General features: G+C 43.0%; 1 protein-coding gene across 1 annotated transcript; it reads right to left on the bottom strand.

Moving 5' to 3' along the window:
• Positions 1-1,765: 1,765 nt before the first annotated feature.
• LOC148197425 (uncharacterized) lies at positions 1,766-9,842 on the bottom strand. Its single transcript, XM_088093683.1, has 5 exons — positions 9,695-9,842; positions 3,968-4,263; positions 2,821-3,676; positions 2,456-2,724; positions 1,766-2,341 (listed from the first exon to the last, which is right to left on the bottom strand). Exons 1-5 carry the CDS (start codon positions 9,840-9,842, stop codon positions 1,766-1,768), a joined length of 2,145 nt encoding a protein of 714 aa, XP_087949809.1.
• Between the last annotated feature and the right edge of the window lie 2,470 nt (positions 9,843-12,312).

Here is a 12,312-nt window from a genome sequence, read left to right as displayed (position 1 = left end):
GCTAAAGCGCTACCCTTGATAGATTTCTGAGTAACATATACAATGTCGTACTCCGATAGTAGCATCTGCCATCGAGCTATCCTTCCAGTGAGAGCGGGTTTTTCGAAAATATACTTGATAGGATCCATTTTAGATATCAACCAAGTAGAGTGGCTCAACATGTATTGCCTTAAACGATGAGTAGCCCACGCCAGTGCACAACAAGTTCGCTCTAACGACGAATATCGTTGTTCGCAATCTGTGAATCTTTTGCTCAAGTAATATATACCATGCTCTCTTTTCCCGTCTTCATCATGCTGACCCAATACACAACCCATTGAATTATCCAATACGGTCAAATACAAAATGAGCGGTCTTCCTGGCATAGGTGGACGCAATACAGGAGGGTCTTGCAGGTATTGTTTGACCTTTTCAAAAGCAACTTGACAATCTTCATTCCAGACTACGGCCTGATTTTTTCGTAGTAATTTGAACATTGGTTCACAAGTAGCAGTTAATTGGGAGATGAACCTAGCAATGTAGTTCAATCTTCCCAAAAAACCTCGAACCTCCTTTTCTGTTCTGGGCGCAGGCATTTCCGTTATCGCTCTTACTTTGTCCGGATCAACTTCTATCCCTCTTTGGCTGACAATAAAGCCCAACAATTTTCCAGACTTTACTCCAAACGTGCATTTGGCAGGATTTAACCTGAGTTTGTACTTTCTCAGTCTCTCAAATAATTTCCTTAGATTGAAAATGTGCTCCTCTTCTGATTCAGACTTTGCAATCATGTCATCCACATAAACTTCAATTTCCTTATGCATCATATCATGAAAGAGTGTCACCATTGCCCTTTGGTATGTTGCTCCTGCATTCTTGAGTCCGAAAGACATCACCTTATAACAGAATGTTCCCCATAACGTGATAAAGGTCGTTTTTTCCATATCTTCCGGTGCCATTTTAATTTGATTATATCCCGAGAGTCCATCCACGAACGAAAATAACGAAAATTTGGTCGTATTATCAACCAGAGTATCGATGTGTGGTAACGGGAAATTATCCTTCGGACTTGCACGATTCAAATCACGATAGTCAACACACATCCGAACTTTCCCATCCTTCTTAGGCATTGGTACAACATTCGCTACCCATTGTGGGTATCTTGCCACAGCCAAAAATCCTGCGTCAAATTGCTTTTGGACCTCCTCTTTAATTTTTAGTGACATTTCCGGCTTCATTCTTCTTAGTTTTTGCTTGATTGGAGGGCATTCTGGCTTGAGTGGGAGCCTATGCTGCACAATATCGGTATCTAGACCCGGCATGTCATTGTAAGACCATGCGAACACATCTTTAAACTCCTTCAACAGGGCACGCAAACTTTCCCTCACTTCCATTTTCATACTAGTACCGATTTTCACTTCCCTTATCTCATCCTTCTCTCCCAAGTTGAGTATTTCAATCTCCTCCTGATGGGGTTTTATCTCCTTAGATTCTTGTTCCACTAATCTCAACAATTCTGGAGAGGGTTCCACATCATCTTCGAAATCATCTTCCGTATTATTGATAGGGTGCGAACATTGATATCATTATTTTCAAAACAATCATTGTCACATCTGCATCATTTAAATTTATGAAAAAGTATAAATAAATAAGATAAACAAAGAAAAATGCCAAATGATGATGAAATGCAACTTTATTATCACGCTGAGTGAAAAGTAAAAAAGAATCAATCCGCAAAACCTCAGTTCTAAAGCCCCAATCGAAACTATAAGCTTAATTAAAACTATTACATTTTGTTCACATTAAGCATCACAGGTAAATCCAACATTTCCCAATTGCTGAGTTGAGTATCAGGGGAGCAAGCCCACACAAAGCTCGAACTTTGAGGCTTGTCTTCATCCTCCACAGCTACTATCTGGCCAGTGTTGATCCACCCAGCACTGCGGAAGCTCTCCTTGATGTCAACAATGTGAATTTTGCTCTCTCTAGGCTCTCGTCTTTCTGCACGGTCTAGACTGCGTTCTTTTCTTTCTTCAATCATCCTTTTCCTGTCTTCCTTGGTAGGTTTGTACCCCAAGCCATATCTGTTCTTGTTTTCAACGATTTCTAGAGGGAATGCTCGCCCCTGCCGATATTTGCCCAAACCTTCCCCATATATATAGCCCTCTTTTAGCATAATCTTGGCCATCATAATAGAAGCACATGATAGATGAGGATTTACTGGAAACGGTTCCACACAAGCATTTCCCACAATCTCCAACGATTGGAAGGCTGTCTCGAGAGCTTCTTCAGCCACCTCGATGTAGCGCGTGGATGATGGTCCACTCACAAGAAGATCCTCTTCTCCTGATACTATCACCAGCTTATCTCCCATCACATACTTCAACTTCTGGTGTAGTGTAGAAGGCACAACTCCAGCCGAATGGATCCATGGGCGCCCCAATAGACAACTATAAGCTGGCAGGATATCCATAACCTGGAATGTTATTTGAAAGACACACGGGCCAACTTGCATTGGTAATTCCACCTCTCCCATCACTTCTCTTTTACTACCATCAAACGCCCTCACAATCATTGAACTCGGCCTCATATGCATTCCTTCGCAAGGTAGCTTTTCCAAGGTTGCTTTCGGCATAACATTCAAAGAGGACCCATTGTCCACTAAAACACGCGCTATAACATGATCCAGGCATTTCACAGAGACGTGAAGAGCCTTGTTATGCCTTCTTCCTTCAGCAGGTATCTCTTCGTCCGTAAAGGTGAGATAATTATTAGCAACAATATTGCCAACAATACCCTCGAATTTATTCAACGAAATACCTTGCTCCACGTGAGCCTCACTGAGTATCTTCATTAACAACTTTCTGTGTGATGCCGAATGCATGAGCAAGTCTAACAAGGATATACGAGCAGGCATACGGTTTAACTGTTCCACTACCTTATATTCACTTTGTTGTATGAATTTTAAAAATTCACAAGCCTCCTCTTCAGAAACTTCTCTCCTCTCTTCCTTGTCGGGGATCTCCTCTCTCTGTGCACCCTTCCCCTTTAAGAATTCTTTTGCCTTCGCGGCCATCGTTGCTTCCTTATCATTCACTCTTTCTCGTGCCAACTCTGGTGATGTGAAAATTCGACCACTCCTAGTCATTCCACCTATCCCTGATATGTTTTTGACGACAGGGTTCACGCTTTGTGTTTCGCCTGACACATGCGTCCCATATCTCCATGGGACGGCTTTTTCGTTCTTGTAAGGAAAAGGGGCTGGTACACGGATAACAACAGGCGATCTTTCTTGAGTTGGTGGGATAGAGGAAGTCCTAGTGAAACGAATCATCAATGGTTCTGGTAAAATCATGCCGGATTCACCATCAGTTTGTGCAAATACATCTCCCTCTTCATTCTTGTAGCATACCTGCATCAGACCACGATCTAGCAGGTCTTGCAGAATTTCTTCAAACTCAACACACTCCTCAATAGAGTGCTCAGCATCTGGGTGGAGCGCGCATGCCATACTCTCATCATAATCACCCTTCAAGATACCCACTTTCAGCAACGCCTCCAAAATAAACCTCCTAGAGCTCCTGACTTCTTTCACATTTCTCACCAGCTCATGTTCTTTCACTTCGACAACATTCGTCGAAGCACTTCCATGCCTAGATAAAGGATTGGCCTCGACACTAGGCTTATCCTCTTGGAACTTTAACCACCCAGAATCAATTAGAGTCTGCACTTTATGCTTGAAAGCCAGACACCTCTCAGTGGAATGACCAGCGGCCCCTCCATGATAACTACACTTTGCATCTGCATCATAACCTCTTGGGTACGGAGGCTGCAAAGGCTTTAGGGGACAAACGACAACTAAACCTTGTTTGATAAGATGAGGCAATAATTCCGTATAAGTTGTAGGAATTGGGGTAAAGTTAACATAATTTCTTTCTTGGTTCCTTCTTGGATAAGTATTTGGACCCACATTCATATTGGAACCTACATTTGCCCCTCCCCTCCAATTATTCGTCGGGATGTATTGTGGTTGATAGTAGCCTGGTTGTTGTTGAGGCCTAATTTGATGACCAAATGACGCGTTAGCTGCATGTGGATGTTGACCCCAGTATGGTCGATAGTTATGAGTGGGAGCCTGACCTCTCCATACGGGGGTTGCAGATGTTGCATGCACATCTCCTTCTTTTCTTTTTCCTGAGTTGAAATTTGGTTTTTTCGAATTTGCAACCACCGTCGAGCCATATGCAATCTTCCCATTTTTCAACCCGATCTCTATTCGCTCGCCTATCACAATGATATCAGCAAAATTTGAAGATACATTTCCCACCATATGTTCATAAAATGGTGGTTGGAGTGTATTTACAAACATTGCCACCATTTCTCTATCATACAAAGGTGGCTCAACTTGTGCAGCCAATTCCCTCCACCGCTGAGCATACTCCTTAAAAGTTTCGTTGTCTTTCTTTGACATGTTTTGCAGCTGTAAACGATCTGGCGCGACATGTGTATTGTATATGTACTGTTTCACAAAAGCATCATCCAAGTCCGCCCAACAACGAATTCGAGTCGGCTCCAAATGGGTATACCAGTTTAATGCCACTCCAGCCAAACTATCTTGAAAAACATGAATGAGCAGCTGCTCATCATAAGCATATGCAGCCATCTTTCTGCAAAACATGGTCAGATGGCTCTTAGGGCATGTATTTCCCTTATACTTCTCAAAATCTGGCGCCTTGAACTTATGCGGTATTTTGACGCCAGGAACCAAGCTCAATCTGGCAACATCTCCGAATCCATAACTTTCATACCCCTCAACAGCCCTCAATCTTGCCTCTAGGCTCTCAAGTTTATCCTTTGCCCCATCGACATTACTAGTTACCCCCTGAAACGAAGTATATGGCGTAGCCCCTGTAGAAAAGCCCTCTCCGGTAATCACAGGTGGCACCGGGGTTACTCGTATTCCATCAGACATGTTTGCATGCATTCCTTCATTTACCATAGGTGCGGACATTACAACAGGTCCCTGAGTACTGATTGGCGGTACATTGGCAGTGGTAGGGAAAGAGAATGAAGTCTGCTCCCCTTCTGTGTATTCTCCCACAGGTGGGGTGTAACCTGGAGGTAATCCATACATTGGGAACGAAACAGATTGGCTCCCAGCATTGAACAATGGAGGGTAATATTGAGCACTTCCCTCAACTTGCGCAGGCGTCGACCCTCCCGTAGCCTTCAAGGCTTTGAGAGCTGCCAAAATCTGGGTCATCTGATCCTTCAACTGGCTGACATCAGCCTTAATAGATTCGTGTGACTGCTCCCAATTCTCCATGACCTTCGAGTTAGCTCTGGTCCTGTACGGATGCCGTGGAAAATTTGTCGTTGTTCTCTCACTCGTACTGCTACTATTTTTTATTAAATTAAATTAGATAAGGATGAAAAATGCAAAACAAAAGAAAACATGATGCATGCTAGTGGTAAGTGGAAATCACAGGATAACGACGACAATACTGATGGAAAATTAACACAAGCCGATACCAAACAAACATCCCTTATCTTTCATTTAAAGAAAATTTGATCCATTACATCGTCTAAGGAACAAAACGCATAATTCTGATGTACATCAATCCCGCGCCCGGGCAATGAAAGATTTCATCTCTACCACCAACCATTTACAATGATTAATAAACAATTCTATTTCCGCTGGTGAATTACGAAAATGAGTACTAGCTTCAGCATTCGACACCATCTTGGGGATGTCTTCAATTGCCCCATTTGCCAAAGCAGCCAACTGAGAGAAGCTTTCCTTCTAGTGCTTTACAGCCATTTCTTGCTCTGCGATGTGCTCTTTCATTTGCTTTATCAAGGCCCGATGCCTTTCTTCAAATTCTATCGACCTCCATCGCTCCTCCTGTTCCTCAATATATTCCTCCATTTGTTTTATTAGAGTTCGATGCTCTTCTTCTGCTTCTGCTAGCTTCCAACGCTCCCGGTTCATATCCGCCTCAAACGACATGGCCATCTCTTTCATCTCATGCCCCGCTTTTTCTACCTGCACCTGCGCTTCTCTTAGTCTCTTCAGGGCTTCTCGCTTATCTCTTTTGGCTTCTTCGTAGAGATGCTTCCACTGCTTTCCCTCTTCTAAAGCCACCTTCTTCTCATTTACCCTCATGGATAATTCCTTACTCGCGGCCGCTAGATCCTGTTTCACTCGAAATGTATAATCCCTCTCAGCCTTCTGGCTTTTGACAATGTTTTCATAAGCTCGCGACTTTTCTTCATTATCACTTCTCATATCCACAAGATCATTACGCGCCCTTTGTAATTCGTTTTCCAACCTAGCATTTCTCACCTTCAATTTCTCCATCTCAGCCTTCAATTGTTGCACCTCTTCACTTTCTGGGGCTTGGGATGGTCCTTCACTAGCTGATTGATCTTTGATTGGCTTGAAAGGCAACTTGACTACTTTCACTCTCTCCAGAATCCAGGTGTGATAACTAACCCTGCTATCCACTACTCCATCCCTCAAGTCCTTCTCTGCTCGAACAACATTTTCCCAGGCACTTTTAACCTTTCTTAACAATTCGATGAAATGCCCGTCTTCGTAATAAATGAATAGGGTAGCAAGGTAATCTGATGAAGGTGCCCCTTTTATAGGATGCCCAAATTGTCTTTGCACCAAAAGGGGGTTGTAATTGATACAGTACCGGGCACCTATGAGAGGCACATTAGGAAAACTACCACAATGTTGTATAGCCAGTTTATTTTCGAGCCAAGGAAGGTGCCATTTTATACTTCTTTCGCTCAAGCCGGCAAGGAATCGGGCCCAATCGTTTCCTCCTTTACCTTTAAGCCCTTGATGTGACAAAGTCTCCGATAGACTCTTAACGTTGACCATCTCCTTAAACACGCGCGTTGTCATCCATGTATACAACGCCGGTAAACAACAAAGAATCTTCTTTCCCTTTCTCTCATGGCAAAAACTCAAGGTCCCATAAACATCCGCAAGGACTGCTGTTACAGGATTCTCTGATCTTGTTTTACTCGCCACGAAGACGTCTATTGCGGTGTAATCCACAAATTCTTCTATTTTGGGAAACAAGACAATGCCATATATGGTGAGGGCTAATACATCCATGAAAGTTTCCCAATCCTCTTTATCAGCCAGGTGATGTAAATACTGCTCTAGATATCCCTGTGATAACCCATGCAATTGATTCCTCATCATCATCCTGTCTTCAATCTCCTTGGGATGTAATTTCATGATGGCAGCAATGGTGGGTATAGAGGCATGATGCTCTAAATGTTGATAGGGAGTGGTGCCCTCCAGTGGCAAACCCAAGATATGCTCGAACTCCTCTATAGTTGGCGCCAACTGAAAGTCTTGAAATGTTAAACATCGAAGCGGAGAATCATAATATTGTGCCAAGGCTGTGATAGCGGGTATTTGTACTTCAACCTCCATTAAATTCAACAAATTTCCATATCTTCTCTGAAAGGTTTCTCTCTTTATAGTCTTAAGCCTTTTGCCCAAGTTTATCAGCCCGGTCAAATTTCCAACATGGGTCCTTAGACTATACTTCTTTCTTAAATCGGAAGAGTCGGTGTGCCGTGTTGCATCAGATCTTGTGTTAACATCCATCTCGTATGAAGTCAAGTAGGTACCTGTGATTTCCTTTAAAATTAACATGTTACTAAATGATGTATGAATATGATGCATGATAATAAAACAACATGACGAACAAAGCACATGCATGGTATGAAATGTAATATCATTATTAAAAAACATGAACAGCGTGAGGGTTACAGAAGTACATATTCCTCCCATCGTGCCCTAACAAAGGTTCACTGCTTTGAGTTCAAGGTTAAGTATATGCAATCTCACAAGGATGGTTCCCTGAACCTAAAGGTCAAAGGTTACTAGAGCTATGGCCCCCTTCATAGCATTTCCACAACAGTCGAGTAATCAACTAGGTGTGGAAACACATATGAAGAGAACAGACTCTAGCTAGAGTTCTCACGATAGCCAAACAGGAAGTACATCCCAGAGTGACACCACTACACAACTCCTCTAATTCTAAATTACGCTCAGACCCGGGTATAGGGCCCCACTCATGATATGCCGAAAGTGTGTGTGTGAAGGGAGAAAATTATGCACATCCAAACCCTCACCTGCAAAACAACCAGAAAAATTCCCAGGCAGATATAAACATATTGTCTACCCTAGGGTTCAATATTCCACAGTTATTGCAGTTATTCCAAATATCAAGCATAGATAGAGAAAAGGGAAAGAAAAACATAAAGCAAAACCACATCTAATTCGCGCATCTAATTAAATGGCTCAACTCTCTAAAAAAAGATCCCCAGTGGAGTCGCCATCTGTCGCAACCGGAATCGCGACGGGACGACAATCCAAAAAGAAACGGGTTTTGAAAAGAGATTTGGAGTCGCCACCATAGTTTATTCTGGAAAACTACGGAAAAACCATAAAATGATAAGGCAAGGTCCGCGAAAACTGCATTTCGGGTTCGGGAGTCGGTTACGTGTAGGGAAGGTAGTAGCACCCTACAACGCCTGCCTTAAGGCAGTACCTTTTGTCAATACCAAATTTCGTCCGGATCGTTTTTGGCTTTACTATAGTCTATTATATTATTACTCATTTTTATTTCTTATTTTTATCTTTTATTTTCGTTTTTATCTTTTATTTATTTATTTATTTATTGTTATTTATTTATTTCTTTTCTCATTATTTTTTTTTATTATTATTATTTATTGTTATTATTATTTTTGTATTATTCTAGTTTTATTTACATATATTATCTTATTTTTCTTCATATATATGCAAATATATTTTTCTTACACTTTTATTATTTTATTTTTATTTTATTTTATTTTCATCTTCAATTTTACCTATTTAAAGTTTATTTTGCTTAATATAATTAATACGGTTTTTTTTAAAAAAAAAATTTCAAATAAAAAAATATATATATAATAAAAAAAATAAAAGAAGAAAATTATGAGAAAGGAGAGAATGTTTTCGGATTGGGGGACAAAAAAAACAGTACGTATGTTGGAGAGTGAGGGGCAGAAAACCGTTTCTGCAGGTAAGGACGCAGGGGATGGCAGGACATACGGAATTGGGTACGGTTGGATTTGGGGGTATACAAATCGCACAAAAGGCACAGGGGGAGAGAAAGAAGGAAAAAAGGAGGATTTCAGACAGCTTCTGGGGTTTTCATCTCCGATCATCATCCAGCCGTAGGGGGCATCCACCATTTGACAAAGGCCAGCGGATACACGTAGCTAGCAGCAGCCAGTAGAGCTCCGAGAGGTAAGCAGCCTTGCTCACTTCACTTGTGTGGTCATATATGCTTACTGCATTATACTGCCTTTTATGCTTATTTCGTTTTGCTTGAGTATGTCTGTGGTGAGTCTTCCACATTCTCCTTCCTAGATTCTTATTGCACACTTTCATCCCTTTCCCCTGACCACACCCTGCATGGTGAAGCTATAAAAAAAAAACAAAAAAAACCTTTTGCAGTCAATCCGTTTCATAACCACCGAGCATCACGAGCTCTCCCATTTTCCATAGCTCCCACGTCTCTGCCCATTTCCAGCCATCAACATTGAAATTGAAACAGCAAATAGGATACTCACAAAGAAAAATCATAACAGAGATAATAGAACAGTGTCTTCATCCTCACATAACCATTCCACTCACCCATTGGAACTTCCATCCTGCATTGCAAAGTCACCGAGATTAAGCACCAATCACCAAGAACAATGATCAATTTCCAGCACCCAAACACAAGCTCGTGCTTTACCTTCACTGAATCAAAGCCAGAATTTGCCACTGTGCCATCCACCATCGCCTTCCACCATTCAACACCAATCTCCACTTTCATTCATTCTTGTCCAATCTAAGAAGAGGCACACTCACCCACCTTCAGGCTCACCATCACGTTGTAGAACCCTAGATTAAGGTAGTAGTGCGTAGAGGGAGAAGAAACAGAGAAGGGAAGAAGGGCTTGGAGCTGTGGCCGGCGACGATCTCGGCGGTGAGCAGTGTACTCGCGACGCTTTGGGGACCAGGCGGAAGGCCTCTTCGCGGTAGCCGGTTTGATGGAAGCGGCTGTACGCGCCGTGGCTAACGGTGGCTCCGGTGACGATTAGGGGCGAGTGGGAGTGCTTGCGGCGTTTCAGCCGCGACTCGCAGTGGGTGGTTTCGACTGAGGCGGCGGCCCGAGCGCGACGAGCGACGGAGGAGGAGAGATTTCGCCTCGACTGGCGACGACTCCGGTGGCGGCGGCGTCCCTCCCAGCCTTAGGGTTTTCCTGGTCAGAGAGAAAGAAACTTGGGTCTCTGGAGAGTGTGTGAGCTGAGAGAGTGAGCTTACGGGAGGGTGTGCTGATTGTGAATGAGAATGGGAAGGCAGAACCCCTAAGGGAATTCTAGGTTAGAAACTCCCCCGGTGGGCCGGGCCCATAAATAAACGCACGTTTTTAGGCCTTTTTTCGAACGTTCGTCATTCAGCCCCCTCTCCGAACGTCCGTCCAGCCACTTCTTGGACGGACCGTTTGGGTGACCATCTCCCCAACGAACGCTCGTCAACCACGAGCGCTCGTCTTTCAGCCTCGTTTCCCAGCGTCCGTTCGCCAATTCCCCAACGAACGCTCGTCAAAACGAGCGCTCGTCATTCAGCCCTTTTCCGAGTGTCCGTTCGTCAATTCCCCAACGAACGCTCGTCCCCAACGAACGCTCGTCAAAACGAGCGCTCGTCATTCAGCCCTTTTCCGAGCGTCCATTCGTCAATTCCCCAACGAACGCTCGTCCCCAACGAACGCTTGTTCCAAACGAGCGCTCGTCATTCAGCCAATTTCAAAGCGTCCGTTCGTCATCCCCCAACGAACGCTCGTTCCAAACGAGCGCTCGTCATTCAGCCCATTTCCCAGCATCCGTTCGTCATCGCCCAACGAACGCTCGTTCCAAACGAGCGCTCGTCATTCAGCCCATTTCCCAGCATCCGTTCGTCATCGCCCAACAAACGCTCATTCCAAACGAGCGCTCGTCATTCAGCCCATTTCCCAGCATCCGTTCGTCATCGCCCAACGAACGCTCGTCCCAACGAGCGCTCGTCATTCAGCCCCTTTCCGAGCGTCCGTTCGTCAATTCCCCAACGAACGCTCGTCCCCAACGAAGGCTCGTCCCCAACGATCGCTCGTCATTCAGCCCCTTTCCTAGCATCCGTTCGTCATCGCCCAATGAACGCTCGTCCCCAACGAACGCTCGTCATGAAGCCTCCTTTCCCAGCGTCCGTTCGACATTTCCACCAACGAGCGCTCGTCATCCACTCTCCTGTTCTAAACGTTCGCTCGTTATCTCCACCAACGAACGCTCGTCATCCAGGCTCCTTTTCGCAACGTACAGTTCGTCAACTTTCCGCAACGAGCGCTCGTGATTCTGAATCCTTTCCCAACGTACGTTCTACCTCTACCTGCACGGTCGCCTGCGACGGAACGTTCAGCACCCTTTTCTCGGACCCCTTATTATTTGCTTTGTTTTTATTTACTTATTTGTTTTTTTATTTTATCCTATTTTATTTATTTATTTTATTTTATTTCTTATTTAGTTTTATTGTCTTATTTTATTCTACATATCTACTTATCCTAAAATATATATAATGCAATATTTATAATTTAAATAAAAGAATTTACAAAAATATGTTATAAAAGGTTAAGCACATGTGTGATCGCACGCATCGTCCTTGTGCTAAAACCTTTTCTTCTTCTTTTCTAAAATTACAAAAATATATTTTAAAGGTTTAGGCACATGTGTGATCGCACGCATCGTCCTTGTGCTAAAACCTTTTCTTCTTCTAAAAATTACAAAAATGTATTTTAAAGGTTTAGGCACATGTGTGATCGCACGCATCGTCCTTGTGCTAAAACCTTTTCTTCTTCTTTTCTAAATTACAAAATATATTTTAAAGGTTTAGGCACATGTGTGATCGCACGCATCGCCCTTGTGCTAAACCTTTTCTTCTTCTTTTCTAAAATTACAAAAAATATATTTTAAAGGTTTAAGCACATGTGTGATCGCACGCATCGTCCTTGTGCTAAAAACCTTTCCCTTTTTAAGTAAAATTAAAAATATGTTTTAAAAGGTTAAGCACATGTGTGATCGCAGCATCGTCCTTGTGCTAAAAACCTTTTCTCTTTCTAAAAAAAACAAAATACAAAAAAGGTATAAAATCTTCAAAAAACCCAAAAACATCAACAATTTTAAACAACAAACAATCTTCCTTCCAGAACTACGTGATCCTTGATTCTCCATCAAGAG

Source organism: Vigna umbellata, chromosome 6 (genome assembly GCF_029865625.1).
Source record: "Vigna umbellata cultivar VRB3 chromosome 6, Vumbellata_1.0, whole genome shotgun sequence".
NCBI classification, from domain to species: Eukaryota; Viridiplantae; Streptophyta; class Magnoliopsida; order Fabales; family Fabaceae; genus Vigna; species Vigna umbellata.
This window is presented reverse-complemented; position numbering and strand designations above follow the sequence as displayed.